General features: G+C 49.1%; 2 protein-coding genes across 18 annotated transcripts in view; one reads left to right on the top strand and one right to left on the bottom strand.

The window, feature by feature from the left end:
• Positions 1-66: 66 nt before the first annotated feature.
• MYOC (myocilin) lies at positions 67-3524 on the top strand. Its single transcript, XM_042786179.1, has 3 exons — positions 67-896; positions 1437-1556; positions 1659-3524. The coding sequence occupies exons 1-3, from the start codon at positions 398-400 to the stop codon at positions 2441-2443; spliced, it is 1404 nt and encodes a 467-aa protein (XP_042642113.1). The 5' UTR covers positions 67-397; the 3' UTR covers positions 2444-3524.
• A 2931-nt stretch (positions 3525-6455) lies between these two features.
• Positions 6456-20093, bottom strand: part of PRRC2C (proline rich coiled-coil 2C) — a 75172-nt gene continuing 61534 nt past the window's right edge. For 8 of the 17 annotated variants that reach the window (XM_032998611.2, XM_032998614.2, XM_032998622.2 and 5 more), the window contains 8 exons: positions 18005-18239; positions 17453-17575; positions 15845-16063; positions 14939-15013; positions 13700-13803; positions 11911-12037; positions 10645-10881; positions 6456-8337 (listed from right to left, as the gene is read on the bottom strand). In XM_032998611.2, the coding sequence (XP_032854502.2) occupies positions 8071-8337; positions 10645-10881; positions 11911-12037; positions 13700-13803; positions 14939-15013; positions 15845-16063; positions 17453-17575; positions 18005-18239 (1387 nt within the window). In that variant the 3' untranslated portion in view covers positions 6456-8070. The remainder of the gene's footprint in view (positions 8338-10644; positions 10882-11910; positions 12038-13699; positions 13804-14938; positions 15014-15844; positions 16064-17452; positions 17576-18004; positions 18240-20093) is intronic. The other 9 variants (XM_032998618.2, XM_032998621.2, XM_032998627.2 and 6 more) reach the window with 6 other exon arrangements.

Genomic DNA, 20093 nt, shown 5'->3' with positions numbered 1-20093 from the left:
CGGGGGGGGCGTGGTTTTCCCCGGGGGCGGGGCTTTGTGGCGGCGAGCATTGGGGGGGGGGGGGCTCCATCCCGTGGCCGCGCTGGCTCGTTATCCCCGGGGCTGGCGGCATCTCCCTGCCAGCAACGGGGGGGGGGTCCGGCCCCCCCGGCCCCCGGCATCGCTCCTGGCACACGGCCCCGGCGGCAAAGTCGGTGGAGGCGGCCGCAAGCTGCCGGAGCGCGGCCAGCCGCCCCAGGGGGGTGGTTTGGGGAGGGGGGGGGGGGGGGGAGGGGGGGCAGGCATCTGGAAGGTTCCGCTCATCCGCCCCGACCCCTCTCCCCGCTGCCCTCCCCGCCCTATAAATGCGGGCGGCAGCGGCCGGTTCGCGGCGGAGCGGAGCGGAGGTGCCGGGACCATGCTGGGGGTCTGGCTGCTGCTCTGGGGGGGCCTGGCCCTGGGCTGCCGGGCCCAGGCGGCTTTCCTCCGGCGCGCCGAGGACAGCGCCGGGCGCTGCACCTACTCCTTCACCGTACCCAGCCCCGTCGAGGCCTCCTGCCCCGATGCCGGCGGCGTGCCGGAGCTGCGGGCCGAGCTGGTTGCCCTTTCCGCCCGCCTGAGCCAGCTGGAGAGCCGGGAGCGGGGCGCGGGGGGTCCGGGGCAGCGGGGGGGTGAAGCTGGGGGGACGCGGGACCCCCAGCAAGTGGCCCCGGCCGCTCAGCTGCAGGCTGCCTACGGCGAGCTGCTGCGGGCCAAATCCCGGCTGGAGGAGGAGAAGGGGCGACTGGAGCGGGAGAAAGAGGAGCTGGGCAGGAGGCTGGAGAGCAGCACCCGGGAGATTACCCGGCTGCGGGCCGGCCGCTGCCCCCCTGGCAGAGAGGGGCCCGGCCGTGACGCCCTGCCCGCCCCCGGCAAAGGTGAGTGGTAGGGCTGGCACCCCCGGGCATCCCCGCCAGCGCCTCTCCCCCGGGTGCTGCTCTAATCCTTTTACTGCCCCCCCCCCCCTCCCCCCCCGCCTCTTGGGCACCCCAGCGGGGTCGCAGCCCATCGCACCAAACCCCCTCCCCATCCCTAAATGAGGGCTGGCAGCTGGAGCCCTCCTCATCCCATCATCTGCCCCGCAGCACGGCGCGGGGATCGTGCTAATCCAGGGCAGGGGGAGGATTTAGGGGTTTCCACCAAGGAGCATTAAGCCCCGCAGTCGGGGGGGGGGGGGGGGGGGGGGCAACAGCACCAACAGCTGCGGTGGCGTGGGGGCCCCATCAGCAGGTCATGGATGTGTCCTGCCCCAGCGGGATGGGGCACCGGGCTCCTGACAGGTTGGTGTTTCGGGGGGCAACAGTCTGGTGGGGATTTCTTCCACTCCCCCCCCAATGCCGAGAGCAGGTGGTGTGGTGGGGGGTGGGGGGGGGGGGCTGGCTCAGCCCCTGCTCACACTGTGCCCGGCCTCGCCGCAGCCCTGCGCTGGGATCCGCAGCCCCTCGCCTACCAGGAGCTGCAGTCGGAGAAGACGGAGGTTCCCGTGTCCCAGCTGCTGGAGGAGACGGCGCTCGGCCACCCGGGGAGCAAGGACTCGGGTACTGCCCCCGCGCTCCGCTGCTCCCAAACACCGCTTGGCCCTCCCGAGGGGCTCGCCGGGCGGTAACCCCCCCTTTCTCTCCCCTCCTGTCCCCGAGCAGGCTGCGGCGAGCTGGTGTGGGTGGGGGAGCCCGTCGTCTTCGGCCAGGCAGACTCCATCGCCGGCAAGTACGGCGTCTGGATGAAGGACCCCGAGCCCGTGCCCCCCTTCACGCTGGAGACCACGTGGCGGGTGGACGCGGTGGGCACGGAGGTCCGTCAGCTCTTCCAGTACGAGGCGGCCGAGCAGCTGGCCCAGGGCTACCCCGCCAAGGTGCACATCCTGCCGCAGCCCCTGGAGAGCACGGGGGCCGTGGTCTACCGCGGCGGGCTCTTCTTCCAGCCCCGCCACTCCCGCGCCGTGGCCCGCTACGACCTGCGGGGAGAGGCCGTCACGGCCAAGAAGGAGATCCCCGGCGCTGGCTACCACGGGCAGTACCCCTACTCCTGGGGGGGCTACACCGACATCGATCTGGCGGTGGATGAGATGGGGCTCTGGGTGATCTACAGCACCGAGAAGGCCCGGGGGGCCATTGTCCTCTCCAAGCTGGACCCCAAGACACTGGAAATCCAGCAGACTTGGGAGACCAACATCCGCAAGCGGGGGGTGGCCAACTCCTTCATCATCTGCGGCACCCTCTACACTGTCAGCAGCTACTCGGCGCCCAACGCCACCATCAACTTCGCCTACAACACGGCCACCAGCACCAGCCGGGCGCTCAGCATCCCCTTCGAGAACCGCTTCCGTTACCTCAGCATGGTGGACTACAACCCCGCCGAGCGGCAGCTCTTCGCCTGGGACAGCTTCAACATGGTCACCTACCCCATCCGCCTCGCTCGGGCGTGAGCCGGGGGAATGCACCGGCTCAGCCCCTGCAGCCCCCGTGCGTGCCTCGGCACCCCGCTTCGCTCCCCAGCTCCCTCCGGCGTGGCCGGGAACGCCACCTCGGGCAGCCCCGGGGCGATGGTGGGGGCCACAGGCTGCCCAGCCGTGGCCACGATGGGGCCGCCAACGTCCCTGCTGGCACCTCCGGCAACAGCCCATCGCGCTCGAGTGCAGCTGTGAGAAATGAAGTCCTTCTCCAGACCTTGGTTGAGCCAGCAAAAAGCCTCTCCCCAGCCTCGGCAGGTTTCAGGTGGGCCGCAGCAGTACCCAGCCTTGAGCTGCTCCCCCATCCTCTGGGAGCAGCCAGCCCAGCCCCCCCCCAGACTGGGAGCAGGGTGGGCTCAGGCACAGTGGAGGAAGGGAGAGGCTGTCCAGGAGGGTCCCACCTGAAAATAAACACTTTCCGTTGTTGCAAGCGGCGGTCCCTTCTGCGGGGCCAGGGTTCATGTTTCCAGGCTCTGGCCGAGCACCAGCATCACTGCTGCTCCCCAGACCCACCTCAGCAGCAGCAGTTTTGGGGAGGCCTCCCCCAGTTCAGGCCGGGCTCGCAGGGGAAAGCAGTGTTTGCCCACCAACAGCAGAGCCGAGCTGAGAGCCCACGAGCCCCGCTGCATCCCACACCGCTGATGCCCGGGGGCATCCCGGAGCTCAACCGTCTCCAAAAAATCATCCGGCAGGATCAAAATCAGCGGGGGACACGGACGCTCATTGCAGAAGCCTTGTTTTTTATTGGGGAAAAAAGCCAAGAGAGCAGTGGTGAGGAGTGCTGGCGGAATATCCCGCAGCCAAGCAGCCCCTTGGTGTGCCCAGCCCCTCTCGGCCACACGCTTTATATTTACAGGCCATGCCCGGCCACCGACGCGGCAGCTACAGCCCTGCTTGGCCAGCAGCGCTCCCCACGCCGGGCCAAAACACACCCTTTTAACTATTTATTGTAGAAAGTTTGTAGCAGGCTTTTTTTCTTCCCCCCCCTCCCTGGCGTACGGGCAGATGGGCCAGCAGCAGCCGCAGCCCCCAGCCCAATAAAAGTTGCCCACCACCACTGCCTTGCACCTCATCTTTCCAAACCTGGCCTTCCCTGGGGGTTTGGTGGGCTGGAGCCTGGGAGGGGTGCAGGTGGGAAGCGCTGGTGCCCCCCCTCCATGCACTGACAAGCTGAATGTGTGGTTGGGGGGGGGGAGTGTGGGGGAGCTGTAAAGCTTTGGCCAGGAAACTGCCACATTTGTGAGGTGGCTGCTGGCACAGCCGACCCCAGGAGCACTTTTATTTCGCATAAAGAGGGGCTGCGCCCTAGAAGTGGAAGAAAATGTAAAACTTCAGCGCTAAAGCCTGGAGATTTACTGAAGGAGAAAGATTATTGAGCTGGAGGTGGCCGGGCGGCAGCTTGGGCTGGCTAGTGCCAGGGAGGGACAGCGAGGGGCAGGAAGGGGGGGGGGGATGAAGGCAGCCCCCCCACTTTGGTGCTGCAGTGCCGGGGTGTTTGGCTGCTCAGCGAGGGGATGGCACCGCTCGGAGCCAGGAGGCCCTGGGGCTGGGCAGCAGTTTAGAAGGGCAGGAACAAAGTGGGTGCCGCTCTGGGGAACCAGGACAGGCTGGGGAGGGTGTGGGATGGGACACAGCCCTGAGGCTGCAGGGGGGACCTCAGCACGTCAAGGCAGGAGGCTGGAAGACCCTTTCTTGCTGCCCGGCCCGGGGCTGGGACACTCAACACACGCCGGCGTGGGCGAAGGTGTCCCCTGGCCCGTGATGCTCCCTGTGCAGCCGCCACGGCGGGCACTCCTGTCCTCAGAAAATATCTGTGTGTAACCCCGCAGCGTCCCTCTGTCCTGCTGCAAAAACCTACCCAGCAGGTTGGGCTCTGGTGCAGAAAAACAAGGTAAAGGCCAGGGCAAGATCTGGGGCAGTAAAGGCGAAGGCAGCTCTGGGGATCCCCCAGGAGCAGGCAGGGGCTGGGAAGAAAGAGGGAGGTGGCAGCAGGCAGCGTGCCTGACGCACAGAAAACCTGCTGGTGAGGATGGGGGAGCAGCGTTTCTGTCCCAAAACAGGAGAGGAGGTGAGGCCGGAGCTCCGCTTCACCCCACAGCAGCTGGAGGCTTTGGGCAGAGGTCCCCGGGGAGCAGCAGCACACACAGAGCCAGCCCCAGCCCTTCCCACCTCCCCACGCCCTGCCCACGCCAGGGTCATCTTAGGTGGGGAAAGCCATCCCTTAATGGACTAAAAAAAAAAACAAAAAAAACCCAAAAAATAATAAATAAACAAAGGCAAGCCAACGTATACAGGATTTCCAGAAGCTGGGCTGGAGCTGAACAGCACTGAATATACAGCTTTACTCAACGGACTTTGCAAACGTAAGCCTGGAGAGTCTCTCCCCTCCCGCAGCCCAGCAAGAAGCCAGCCTGAGCCCACCGGGTTACTGGATCTGCCCCCAGTCACATTAACCCTCTTACGCTCTTGCCCTTGAGGGAATTCACAGCCTTTTTGCAGACTGAACCTTATTAAGAAAAAAAGAGAAGTGAATTCCCCCAACAAAATAGTTCCCCCAATTTATAAGAGGATCATCACAAATATTTGTCATGACCGGAGCCCTAGGAAAGCAATTACACACCAAATCCCACTCAAATTAAAAAAGCAAGATCTATTCCAGTGTAAACAGCCAAGAGCAACTTATCTGGTGAAATGTCATCAAAATGAACCAGTCAGTGAGGGCAGGCTCAGCCTAGCCTCAAAGGCAAGCGGGGTAGTTCAGGGCTGTTTTGGGGAGGCACACATCACAATCAGGTTATTCAGATGCACTAAATGCCCAAACATTTGCTTTTAATTATGCTTCTGTAGAAATATTATCCTTGTTTTGCTCAGTGCAAGAAATAACCAAAAGCTTGGTACGCTCCCACCGCAGGCTGTGGGAAATTTGTCTGACTCTCCCAGTGGCTTTAAAGGGAGAATTTAAGATTAATCCTTTCAGCAGTATTTCCTTAAAAGTAGAATAGGCTGGTGAGTGATTTCCCATTTTTAAGGGGTCTTTCCCATAGGAACCACCCACAAAACAGGGAAACATCAGCATAACTCACTTCTTTATAGCACATTCATAGATCAAGGCAGTATCTATATTCACTCTGTGCCCCTACCTTCATCCTCCTTTCCCTGAGCGTTTACTGTAGCTGTGCTTGTACGGTTCCTGGGGAAAAAAAAGCGATTTACCTGTGGCTCGGAGGTTACCTCTGCCCATCACTCCGTCTGCGGGTTGCGTATTTTATTTACTCCATAGTGCTGCGGTTCTACCCCCTAAAAGGACCGACCTCGGCGGGAGAGGACTCCAGCTCCTCTGTGCCCCCCCAAACCACTGCTTCCCACCCCGACCCACAACTGAAAGAAGCTTAACCCCTCCTTCTGCCCGGGCTTAAGGGCCGGCCCCAGTACCGGTGTGACGGGAGCGAGCGTGGCAGCAAAGGTGGGAAGGGAAGGGAGCGGTTCGGGAGCAGCACGAGGAGGAAGCCTCCCGCGTCCCCGGGAAGGCTCGGGCTCCATGTCAAGGCTCAGTCCCGCTCCCCCGCCGCAGGAAATCTCTTTGCTTTTAGCAGCCCCTCGCTGCGAGGGCGCCTGCGGTCACCGGCCACCGGTTCGTCCCGGTCCCCTCCAACGAGCGGCTCTTCGCTGGGACACAAACCCCCACGGCTCCAGCCCCAGGCAGCTCACCGACGCGCCGGAGACGGGACGTCCTGCCAACGCCACCGGCAGGCTCCTTCCAGGGCCCGATGGAAACCACGTCCTGCGAGAGCTTTGCCGGAGAACCACATCGACAGCGCCGGGGGAAACAGAAATAAGCTGTTTCAAACCGTTTTTTCTTTAGCAGTCTTTTTTTTTTTTTTATTTTTTTCCCCAAGCTGTGATACACACTCTTCACTTGGCACACGACGTTCAGGTGCTCTCCTTGCATCCTGCAGCACTGCGCTAATCATGAGATTACCCGGATAACTTTATTTAGAGAATACTTTTATTAGTTTCTGTAATCAAACCCATGTAAATAAGACCGTACATATTTAATACAGTGCGTTACCCCTGTACAAATGGAAAAAAAATTAAGTTTAACATTTCTAGACCAATATGGCTGTTAATTTCTGTACAATGCCAACTCACACTACAAGTGGGATACTTTTTTCCAAAGTTGACATCACAGCTAGTTTCCAAAAATTCAAATTATATATATATTTATATAAAAAGATAACCAATAGCGATTCACTAGGCATCAATAGCAGCAACAGCCTTTCCAGCTTCTGCAGTCATTTGAACAAAATTATACACATTAGACTTTCAACTCTTCCTTCCAAAAAAAAAAATGTAAAAAAAAAGAAAAAAATCCCAGAAAAAAACAGCAAATTCTGCTACTGATGTGGTACCTGGTGCTTTTTATTAGCTTTTTCAATCATTGTCTGGAAAAAAACCTCTAGAATAACATTATTAAAAACAGCTCCAGTATAGCACAGTCACTACTACATATCATAAGCAGGTACAGGATATCTTACATTCACAGAAGTATCATACAGTACTGTCCTACAGCTATAATACTAGAGGATACAATTAAAAAGGCATTTATTTGACTTGATTCTACTTTCCAGCACACTGTGGGCAAGGAGGTGGTGCGACGCAGCTCTGATATAAAGAATGCACCTTTTGGGTAAAACTCTCTTTAATCCGATCAGGTTTCTTTTATTCTCGTGGCACAGTTCCAAGTGCTCGTTGCTGTATACAGACATAAGCTGGAAACCGTTTAAAGATCACTCGCATCATATAAAGATAGCTGGACAGAGGTGAACAGAACAAAATTTGACTATTGATGCAATGAACTTTTCAACTCCAGAGGTGAACGACTGAGGGGGGGGGGGGGGAGCGGGGCGTGGAGAACACGGGTGGCCAAGTAGCATTTTCATAGGGTGACCTAAATACAGTGTGCTGTCATCCAAGAAGCAGCAGCCAGCAAAGCACTGCCTGCCGAGGGGAATTCAACATCATCTGCGTTACGTTCGATGTCACATGGCAAAGGCAATTTTGCCAGCTATCTGAATCCCTCTGCTTACTACAAGACAGAAGCTTCTTAAGTCACTGAAAAACTTAACACACATTACTTGGCCCAGCACCATCTTCAGATCTGCATGTTCTCATACTCATGAGTTTATAAAAAGGTAAATAGCAGCTGAAGATCAGAGCCTGAAGAAAATAAGAGCATTCATCTTGTCAGCTAGGAACATGCCTCCCCGGCCACCTTCTGCCCCGCCGTTGCTATTTCTCCATTTTTCCCCGCTTTGGGAAGCATACAGGTGCGTAAGCCAAAACATGCGCACACGTGTAGCATGTGCACACACCAAAAGCAGCCTTCATGCTGTTAGAGAAGATACAAGCCCAAGGAGCCTAGAAGCGCGGTTGGACGCGCAGCAGTTTGCACCCGTAACTGCTGACAGCTTCTATGTCCCTTCACGCTGTTCAGAGCCCCGCAGGGAGAGAAGACTCTTGTCTCGTCCTTCGGGCTACAAATTCATGCTGCTGTCATCTCACCCACCCTCCCCTCTTCCCCCACCTCCACAGAAACACAGCCTCTAAGATTTTGTTTCTTCGGTTTTGATTGCCTGAGGTTTGATTGGTCCAGTTCTAACAGGTTTTGTTGCCGCAGCAGGCGCAGGGGTAGGCTTTTCCTCGGTTTTGTCCTGGCAGACTCCTGAAGAGTCAGCAATTGCCTCGGTGGGTTTGCTCCCGTTCTCGTCCACTTTCTGCGCTTTGCCTCCTATGGGTTTGCTCTGCTGCTGCTGCTGCTGCTCAGAAAAGAACCTCTGGGTGGACTGAAGTACCTCTGCTCTCTGCTTTGCCTTAAGAAAGGGAGAAAACACATTTACTGGAGAGAGGGCACTGGGGTAAGAGCCACTTCACAAAGGTATTTCCTAAATGAAAGAGGAAGGGCTGACTGCAGTGGCCAGACTTTCCTAGAAAGGCAGTGTCCATCCAGCTGCTTCCCATGGCACCACATCTGGGCGCTTCGCTCCCCAGTAGCAGCTTAGCGTCACGCCCAGGCTTCCCTTGCTCTCCCTAATCCTCACCCCAGAAAAGAGGATCAAGGACAACCGTTTGAAGAGCGTTATCTAACATCTTTCTATGCTGCTATTATGGCGGAGCTTAAGAAGTACCAACGCTGCGTAGAGCGGGCTCGAGCTGGAGCTCTGCTCCCCAGCGTGAGCCAGACACGACCAGAAGGAGCACGTGTCTGCAGGCTGGCCCTGCCCCGACTCCACCGCGGCCCCGAGGGCCGTGCCTGCTGCCCTTTCTGCTGCCCCATGGTCCGGACTTCTTCAGCACAGGGCCTCTATCAGCAGCAGAATCTAGTCCGACCACCCAAATTTTCCCCCCTCTGTTTTTCTGGACACAGACTTCAGAGTCTGCCATGGGGGGGATGCAAGTGAACTGGGTTCAAGGTTGCATTGTGCATAAGCTGAAGCCTTATCTGTTTCCCTGCTCAAAGTGGGTGCTCGCTCCAGGAAGCACAAACCACTGCCTGGCTTCCTCCAAATCCTTCCTCCAAATCCTTCCTCCGAATCCTACCGGTAACTTTGACCCGCACCGGTGAAATTCAGCCTCTGTGACTACATGTTTCAGTTACAGTTTTACACCGGACCTTCCATTTGTCAGCGAAGCACTGTGCAGACCAGATGCTTCAGACCAAGCCCGTGGCCTTCCTGCCCAGACTCAAGCAAAGCAGGAGCTGTATGAAAAGTTCAATCTTTCAGAAGCTGCACGATTAAGCCCAATGCAGTCAAACGCCCTTTTTAAAACAAACACGGCGTATCTTAATACAAGGAACCCCAACTACAATACAGACACTGAGGCTCCATGTACCTCCTGAAGTATTTTATGCTTTTCTACAGAAAATGGGGCCAGCGCAGGGGACAAAATGGCAAAAGCCTGGAACAAGAGGTCTTGGCTTTAATACTGTGTAGTTGCTCCAAGTAACTCAACCAGCAACGGAATAGAAAACAAACCTGTGAACTCTGGGGTGCAGGACTGCAGCAACAGTCTAATTTTACTGGAGCCAAATGGACACCTGAATTCTTTTGCACAGATTTCAGCCATCCCCCTGAGGTTAAGGCTAGAAGGACGGATGACTTGATCGCAAGTAACCAAGCGTGATGGAATAACTCACATTCTTCTGAACAGTGTTTGCAGGGAGATTCAGAAAACCAGGACTGTGTATTTGTATTTGCTACGACTGGCTAGATTCAACTGATACCACAGACTCAAGGCAATATACTAAGCTTCACCTGGTAAGTCTACAGCTAGCATAAACTGGCAGTAGAAAGCTAAATGGACCAAATACTTAGGAGTTAAGGGGTAATCAATTCTCCTGTAACCAGACATCACCAGGAAAAACACCCTCTTTCGCTTTTACACCTCAATGCACGGGTTATGGCGAATGACAGCAGATGAAGGAGGTCTTCAGTACCATCTAATTCATATAAGCAACTTATTCTGCAGGAAACAGGCTAAACGTACAACGGTGTCCCTATGCAGATGCCCTGTATTGCAGTCCTGCCGTGGTAAGAAGAGTTTGCCTCTACCTGAAGGGTCCCAAAGTGCTTTACCAAGTTAGACGACTCATCACCTGTTACTGAAATGCAGCCACCTCTTCGGTGGAGTGTACCACGTCACTGCATTCTACCACAGAGAATTCATCACAGGCATTTCAATCCACCGGGAAATGAATCTCCAGATTCACCGAGGCGCGAGGCTGGCTAGAACAGGAGGGTTCATACTGCTGCTCAGAGCTGGGGAGGCAGACGTGAAACGGTAGCTAGCAGCCAGGTTTGTAGGCTTCATCACTCCTTCACAAGCTCCAGGCTCTTGAAACCTAGCTGTCAGATTGCCTTTGACAGCAGTGGCAGCTTCACAACCGCTGACCACAGGACCACTTGAGAAAAGAAGCTCCCTACAAATTTTTTAGTCTAAAGTTCTTGTTAAAAAAACCCACAGGGCTTCAAGAAGGTCTGTGCTCAGCTGTTAAAGGCCCGGCTACCAGCTTTAGGTCCAGAGGCATTTTAAGGAAGACATGATTTGCAGACACATTCTTGCCCTACAAGCTGTCAGGACTGAACTGGTGTTAACAGCGCTGCTGTTCAAATACTAACCTTCATGTCTCGTTCAGCCTTCATCGCAGCCTGGGCCTGATTGCCTCTGGCTCCAGATACTGATCCACAAAGACCTCTGGCCACACGTGGTAAATGAGGGTGGCTCACAAGGCCTGTGGTCATCTGAGACGGCATCTGACTATGCAGTACTACTGGCAGCCTCTGAACAGGCGCTGGGAAGGTGTTAGTATATGGGGCTCTTACCAATGGAGGGAGCAGGTTAGGCTGAGAGAGGATCTAAGTGGGGGAAAAAACAACAAAAAGAGACATTTCGCAATTAGAAGATTGCCAACCAGATTGCATGTTGGCATTATCTTAAAAGGGGAAAAAAATTGCTGCTCTGCTGTCAAACTGATGTAAAGAAAATAGGCTTTTACGTTAAGAGAGGCCATGCTTGAGCTCCAGAAAAAAAAACCAGGCCTGTAGTGCTGCTATGCCTGAAGTAGCACCAGCAACTTAAAATCAGCGCGTAGTAAAGGAGACGACTCATGCAAGGCAGTCGAGGAGTCACTAGTGAAAGGCAGCCCTGGAAAGGCTAGGTCGTTTCTGCTAGTGGCAATCCAAAAATCAAATCTCAAGTCCTGCAGTCAAACACTGCAAATGCTACAAGAGAGAGATATCCTACCTTTTTACAGAGACTATGTTGCCCTAGCAGCCTGGCTACAGTCACTGTAACAGGGATGCATCACCCTTGTCTTGTAGGCTGTGCTCCCTGGAACACCAGAAGCAAATCAAACCCTTTGGCATCAGCCCGGCTTTGTATGGACTGTATGACCTCCAGAGATCCTTTCCAACCTGAACTGCTCCATCAATACTTCAGAGCTGCATCTCAGACAAACAACTGCAAGTCTGCTTTGTCTTTACACGTTTAAAATATGCACTGGGACCCTTCTGAGACATGAAGCTTCTCCCCTTCCCCAACCAAATGATCTGTTTTTGCAGGATGAGGTGCATTACAGCTGCATGGGGAAGCCAGCAGAACAACCATCTGTTCTACGTCATTCACAACTTGTATTAAATTCCTCAGTGTGCACAGAACTCTCAAAATTAAACACACCACAAAATCAGCACTACTATTTAGCAAAATGAGAGAGGTTTTTTTTTTTTTGGCTTTTATCTTGAAATCAGTTTTCTCACGCCATTTCATTTTAAGGATTCCATTTTGTGTCTCCCCATGGTAAAGCCTGAGGGAACCCAGCCAAGTTAGAGAGTCACCAGGTCATACAGAGAAACAGATTTGTTTGCAGGAGGCCTCCAGTCACCTACCTGTGGTGCAAATTGTGCAGGAAACGGCTGTGTCATTCTCACAGCGGCAGCTGCCGACTGAAACTGCTTCTGGTAGACAATGCTGTTCATTTTATTGGACTGATTGTTAGGACTTGTAGAACTGGCCCTAAAGAAAAGGTCACCAGTTAGAATCACACAGCTCATTCCGAGGATGTTTCTGCCTTTAGTTACAACTTAACTAGAAATTCAGCAAAAAAAAAAAAGTATCTTAGAGAAGTTTGTATCAGATATTCTTCCATATCTACCCTTAGTTTCAAATGCAAACAAACTCAGAACTTAAGATTACAGAGAAACCATAATCATAAATATTTAGGATACGGAAAGATTCCAGGCTAAAGTCCATTTGAAAGAGACCTTTCCCAGAAGTATTCGTCAGACAAATACTGTGGTGTTAAATGTGTTCCCCTTCCCATCCCTACCATCTTATGTTCAGTCCTACTGCTTTATACTGGTCACTTTATCGTGTCGAGTTCAGGGCTTGTCACAACAGGCATTAAGCATGCACAGCCAAAGCTGCCATGTGCAGCTGCTTCCACTCTGAGCTGTTGTCAAATCTTTCAAAATGCATTTGAACAGATTTCAAGAATTCACAGAAAACACTCTCCCCCCTGTTCTACTTGGCCAAGTACGTGACCCTCCATTAAAACTTTTAAGAGGTATTGAATCACCGTGAATTAAATGAAGCCTGAAAGATTATCTGGGGGAATGACACCAAACAGCCCTCAAAGATAGAGAGTAAACGGCCTTCTTTAGGAAATGCAGCTGGATTTGCAGAGAATTCCCATGCAGAGCGTGTGGGTGATTCACTTAATGTAAAATGAGCAGCGGGGCACCAGTGGCAAGGAAGCCAGCTAAACTCAACACACACCAACATTTTTAAACCTTAAAGAAGCCACTGTTTAGTTTTCCACTTTGAACTCTTGAGATCTATTCTGCTTTTGTTGATCTTCCCAGTACCTCTACACTTAACAGCAATAGCTTATGACAAGCCCTGCTTTGGTTGTTAGAAGAGACAACTTATGTAGAATTTCTAAAATATATACCATCGAGTCAATTGTCCTAAATGCTGACTAGCTTGCAAATTCAATTTCTTCTCCCTCATCCGTTCACTTTTTTCTTAGGTGAGGTACTGGAGGCATGACTTCAGCAATGAGTTCAAAATCTCATTTCTACTTCACTAGAAAAGCCTCAACACTGGCAGTCTGCTACAGCAGAAACCACCAAATACAGTTACTCGGCATGGGAGCGCAGCTTTCCAGAACAAAACTACCTTGTAGCAAAGTTCCATTTTCAAGTTCCTTCAGCCCACTAATAACTTCACCCATAAGCTGACCAATAGGTTTACCATGAAGTGCATCTGCGTATGAGCAAGATTCTGTTAATTCTGTCAATTAATCAAGCAAATCTGCAATATTAATTCCACTTGAGCAGCTTATCCATCTTGCAGTGATTCCTAGTTCTCTGACAGAATTGCTGCCACAACTGCCGTGTAGGCTTTTAGAAGTGTTTTTACTTTGAACACCATAATTAAGACATTTAGTTCTGTTTAATAAAAAAAATATAATGTTTTATTTCAGAACTATATACTTCTGGCAAACTACAGCAGATCTGATGACCTACTGGAATGCTGCTTTTAAGCTAAGATTATGCATTGTGTTTTACATTAGTAGCCCCTCACCTCATACCTTTCAGAATTGGCTGCTCATGCATGACTAGATACGTTTTCTAGCTCTGATTTCAAGGAATTTTGAGCTTAAGAGAGATTTACCGGAAGGGACTGGAGGTTGGAGTAGTACTTCTACCAGTAACTGGTGGTGTTCCAGGTTTAACATCAATGCCACCCCCAAAGGCCTTCAGGTCCATTTCTGATATCTGAAAAACACAGCAAGTGACATGTTAATTCTAAAGCAAACAAGAAGTTATATTTACTAAGTAACTGTTAGCTTACCTCACATTTTCCTCAATGAAAATAGGTCACTTAAGTGGAGGTGAAAGCCACACTGCAAAATGGTTTCTTATCATGAGGATAACCCCAGAACTACAAGTACCTATGTACATTCTTCCTGCACTACTTGGCACTTCCAGCAGTAGTACTGGCTTTCTAACTTGACCTTCCTGCATAATGAAAGGGGACTTGTGACTCATTTCACATATTTGTCCCTCAAAAAAAAATGTTTCAGGGTTGAAATTTCTTTCCCCATCTGATGTAACACATAGAAATATTAAGATATAATCCTGAAAAATGCTGAAGTGAAGAATGCCATAAAATAATTCGGTTCTATAAAAAAAGCACCAAACAAAAGCACAGCAAAAATGAAGCTGTCATTCATGCAAAAAACCTCCAGACTCTAACTGGAGCAACGGATCTTACATGTTATTTTGCAGATACACAGAACAGAGTAAATTAGTCTCTGGAACAGTATCTTTCCACACATGGCCATGAAGCATAATGGCAACAATAAAAGTGAGTGGCTGTTTTGAGTTGACTTTCTTTAGCAGGAACACGATGGAATCCTTAACGCAGAGCAGGAAAGTCACCTAAGGCCACCATCCCACCGTTGTTCTTCCTCATTTCTTGTTGAAATGAGTGATCATTTTCCAATGACAACTGTAACAAGAAATGTGCTGCTGCTTGGAAGATGGGCTCATAAAAATTATAAAGCTGAAAAGGTTTGGCCAGATTCTATCAATCTAGAAAACAGCATGGTGCAGAAATCACCATATTCTCTGGGGGGTGAAAGGAAGAAAACTTAACCTAGGCAATTCTGGTTGCCATTACTATCCAAGACATGAAATTAATGCTTGAGAGTTTTCTTATCACACCTGTAAACCACTGGGACAGCAGGGACATTTTACACTTAAAGCACCCTAAAATCTAGGCCACAAGCTGTAAGGATTTCAGGTGCAGCTCCAGAGCTAGATTACTCCCTGAACTGGGGAAAGACCGTGCTGTATCTGACAGAAAGCTTAGCTGTGTTCACATCCAGTGTTATGACCCACTGCTCACCTTAAAGTATGCTGCAACTGCGTTGTGCTGCACACTATCCGAAAATCCCAGGTGCCTGTAAATCTGTGATTCCATCTAAGACAAGAGACCTCGTGATTGGAAGCCAGCTCCACACATCCCCTCATAAGCAATTAGCACACCAGCTCCAGAAAAAGGAGGAGAGAATTCCCTCCCCTAGGTATTCAAGTTTCTTGCACTATTTCAGTGTTATCTCCTTACCGGAGCTGTCACTTGAGAGTTTTCTTCAGCTGCAAGACCAGCCTTTTTTTTAATTTTTTTTAATTTTTTTTTTAAACACATCATAGGTCCTGCCTTGCATACAAGGTTACATCTCAATATGCATCTTGCTGTGCTATTCAGAAAAGCAGACCCCCAACATTAGTAGTGTTTAATTTTGATTTAAGGTCACAGTTTAAGCCGATACAGAGTTCACTGAAACCCCTAACTGATTTGTTGCACTGGAAAGAATAGTTCCCATACAAATTGCTCCCATATGAGATCAGAAACAGAGCGACAAACACATGCATGACCAGAATCAAAAACCAGCCCTGACAGTGTAATGTTGTTTGCCTGCTGTTCTAACAATGACTCTGTTACTATTTTCTACACGGCCTCTACATGAAATATCCTATCAAGCCATAAAATAATTATCAAACTAAGTATTCCTATGGTGCAAATGGACTAGTATCAAGTCAGTTATTCAGCTAAACCTTTACAAAATGCACAGACCCAGTTACTAAGGGACTAACATTGACTGGTTTTTCTATCTTCCCCTCCCTACCTTTTAATGTCAAGGCAGATTTTTAGATGCAAGAGTCAACATGGGTTGCCATGCTGGTTCCATAAATCAGCAGACAGCTGTGCTTTGTATTAATTTCTGTACTGCAGATCTACCAATATTGTTACCTTTCCAGTTGCGGCAATCATGCTGTGTTGAGTTCCTGCTGGGATTAATCCTCTGAAAGGCTGGGTTACTTGTGCAGGTCTGCTTAGATTTTGAGCCTGTGCTTGCGGTGGTGTGTGCTGTAGTGGTGGTTGTAAAGACTGGGGTAGGGCAATAAGTGGCTGTGCTGTGGATCCAAAGTTGGGCAAAGAAATTTGTGATCCTGGCAAAGGTACCGTCACCTGGGAAAAAAAAGTACAGAATCACCAGTAACATATACACAAGGGATATTATTTAACTTTCTTTACTAGTTCTATGATTTCAAGCTATATTAAAGGTAAATGGGTTAATGAGTTCATATTTTTTCCAGAGACCTGCAATCAAATAAGTGAATTTATTGTTTAGTTTGTCTTTATAATCAGTTCTAATGGCATCTGGGTCTTCACTTTTCAGAAACAAAGTTGCATGCTAGCTCCCAACTCCAACATCATTCAACATGATTTCATTGTATGAAGAAGTAAATTTAATTCAACTCGGAAAATAAAAGAAGAATTAATGGTAGTGATAAATGTGAAAATACCACAGCAGTGACCTGACTGGCAGGAGTTACTGCATTTCCTAATCTGACCATCAATCCACAACCTGTGAAATTATATTCTGAGTGTGACTAGAAGAATGATATGATATTCTCCAGATGTGAAAGATTTACTACGGTTCTGCTCTGAAGCATAACAGATTAGAAGTATAGACACAGCCAAACTTGAACACATTAAAAGCACTAACCCTTCTAAAAGGCCCTTAAAACTTCATACTAGATTTCCAACGGATGATATTCAATTTCTTAAGACTCTTCTAGGTTTCTGTCTTGGCAACATTTCAAGCATATGAAGTAGGCCATTATAATAAACTAGTACAAAATAAGCGCGCTTTTTTTTTTTTTTTAAGCCGCTTAAATGAAAAAAATTGAACCAGAAGATGGAAACCACTGACAGCATCCTGTAAGTATGACAGAATGCCTTGCACACAGCAAATTAACAGTTCTTTCACAAAAGAATTCAAAAGACTTAACAACACTGGAGTTATTTCACAAGGCTCCTAATGTAGGTTACTGGTTACTGACTTGGGTGTCCTGTTTGCCTGTATGATCATCTATTTCCTGACTTCTCATTTGTTTTCTCCATATTTGATACTGTTGAGATACGTAACAGCTTTCAGGCTTCATCTCAATGAGATCTGGTGTTAACAATTAGGCTGCACTAAGCAGCTGGAGCTTGTCTCTTTCTCTCCACCATCACTGATACCTGCCCCCATAAAGGCAGCACATGCCTCAATCAATTAGCAGCATCACTGTGCCAACTAAATCTTTGCCTGTAACTGGAAAATAAACTATTTAAGAGAAGGATGCCAGGGACAAATGATCAATATGAACTTGTAGGCCATCCAACTTCTCAGCAATTCAGTTTTTCAGTGCTGCTGAAGTAGCTCTCCTTTGCAATCATTTTTCAATTCTTGCAGTTTGGAAGAATTAAAGATTGTCTCAGACCCCACTGCCACTGCCACTGCCACCCCCACCCCACAAAAACCATCAACAACATCATGCTTTTAAGAAGAATACAATTTAGGAAATTTACCATGCCATAGTTTACCTGCTGGAGAGCACTGGGAGACTGTGCAGTGTTGTAGAAATTGCTCTGGCCAGGCTGCTGAACTTGCCCAGAGTACAGATTTGAAGCCTGAGTGAGAGTAGCTCTGGCCTAGGAAGAGTGAGACACTCCATTACACTAAGAATACTTAGGAGAGCAGTTCTGGGACAGTATGGCACATTATTCTGTATTTCAGCCAGTACAGCAGAAACCACAGCACAGGAAGCTGACATTTGCCAGTGGTAGAAGAGCCCTTTATCGCCTACCATAATAGAAATTAAACCTGAAGCTCCAATTAGTGATAGAAGTGCAAGGAGCCCTATAGTTCAGGGAACAATACTCAATTCAGAGGTTATGCTAATGTACCTGTATGAAATTAAAAGAACATTATCTTCCAAGTGTCTTAAGTATCCTGCCACCATTACTATCTTGTAATTATCACAGAGGTGGGCTCATCCCAAGCTGAGCAATACTCGACTTATTACTGCATTATCTGTAACAAACCATTGCAGAAGTTTTGCATTTTGGAGCATTTCCTACCTGGAGAATGTGTGTATCAATAAGCTGAGAGCCTCCCAGTCCTGAAGCTTGACTAAGTTGATGTTCATATAAGATAGGAATAGGTTGTGTATTCGAAGTCTGTTGAAATGCCAGGCTTGACTGTGCCTTAGCAAGCTCCTGATGTTGTACTGCTGGGAAGTTGTGTAAGGCTGTACCAGACAGAACCACTGGTGATGGCTGAGACAAACCACTCTGCATAAAAGCTTGTTGGGATCTGCAAGAGATTGAAGCATTATACATAAAAATGCAGACAGAGCTCAACAACGAGGCACCAAAAGTTAAGAACACAGGTTATATTCTTCAAATGGAATTACAACACTTAACTATGGAACAGGTTTTCACCTGAGAAAGGCCGATTTTTCTATTTATTCTGCACACAATGAAATAAGAGATGTTACTAAAAGCCACAGGAAAAAATGACTAGGCTTTTTATTTACATCTTAAAGCACATGTAGCTATTGAGATGTGCATGCTACAGTAGTTTTTGCGTAACTTAACTGTAACATACAGAAGCTACCAGTTCTTAGCTCCTGTGCTCTAAGGGGGGAAGTACCACATGTGAGTGGTTCCACTTAGTCATAAACTGCTTTGTTCTCTTGCCTCCATTGTCCAACTTTTCATATTTACAGGTTACATCACTGGATGCTGACAACTAACTTCCAAATAAATGTTTTGGCTTCAAAATAGTAGCACAGACAGACACCACAGCCTTTAGTGTTAACTATATATTCAATTCCCTTGTCACCAGCATGAGGAAGTTGCAGTTTGCTTAAAAAGACCAAAAACAGTACAGCAAAGCACCACAAACAGGTTTAGTTCATCAGAAGTATTTATCCAAACATTTTCACTCTGAGCCCGCTGATCATACTGAAGAATCAGAGTTTTAAAATGAATGCCCCTACCTAAACCCTTCAGCTCAGAGCGTGTTTTTGATGCAAAAAAATTTTCCACTTTGTCACTTGGTCGGTACGCACCAACATGGCACTGGTCCTGTTAGGGCAGCAGCCATGTGCTTGTCTGACAGAACATCCAGGTTAGCTCAGCTCTGTAGCTTTCCTTAATTGCAAAACATTCTTACAGTTGCACTCTGAGCATGGGAGAAACGTTTCCAGAATGTATGCAGAGCACTGTCTTCAATATAGCCATAAACATTTCCACAAGCTTTTTGTTGTTCTTGCTTGCTTTTAAACCAGTAACCTGTACATCTCAAAGCTTATCCTCCTCTGCACCTTTAGAGATGTGGGAAAAGTATTCACACTCTTATAAATAGCACAGCCCCAAACTCCAATTAATACTGGGTTAGTGCATGACCAGATGAGCCAGAAGCATTTATTTAATCTGGACCACATGCCAGACTGATTGTGTTTCTGCAACTACCCAACTGTTTGCAACAATTTTTGTCAGCTGGGGCAGGACAAGCAGTATTTGGTCCAACAAGGTCAGCCAAGCACAAAGTCAGGATACATATGTAGACAATTAAACCTTCTGTTGCTTCAGCCTTCTACACTGCAACGAGCAGGTTTTTCTACAGCACATGCAAAACCCCGTAATTAAATTTCCGAAGAAACTTTGTCAAACTAACAAAATTTGTCAGGATTATACCACTACGAATCAGTTTTGACAGGAACTGCAAGGAAGCTTTGGAAAGGCTTACAGTGGAAATCTGTCTGGCTTTCAATGCCATTTGAGAGATACTGGTCTTCCTATCAGATTCTGTAGCAAACAGGAAACATTTATTCTAAAACATATCCTGCTATCCTCTATGCATCTGAAATTAAGTTTCTACCACCTATAGAGTTCAAACTAGGATTTCAAAGTGTTTCAAGACTCCAGTGTTGGTTTGATTAGAAAGTAAAAGTACTGAATTGAAGGGACAGACTCCTCTTTTTTGGTTTTCTTAGTATGAAAGACTGATGTTTTCAGCTTTTTCGCCTGGTTTCCTAAAGATACAAATATGATGCATAATTTTTGAGGCCACAATTTCACAATTTCATCTGCACATGCAGACTAGCCAGACAATCTGCACAGAGAGCTCTCAGACAGACAGACAAATGAGATTTGGGGGAAG

This window comes from Tyto alba, unplaced genomic scaffold, assembly GCF_018691265.1.
Source record: "Tyto alba isolate M040663 unplaced genomic scaffold, T.alba_DEE_v4.0 Super-Scaffold_1000006, whole genome shotgun sequence".
Taxonomy (NCBI): domain Eukaryota; kingdom Metazoa; phylum Chordata; class Aves; order Strigiformes; family Tytonidae; genus Tyto; species Tyto alba.
Note: the sequence above shows the minus strand (reverse complement) of the source record. Positions and strands in the feature narration are given on the sequence as shown.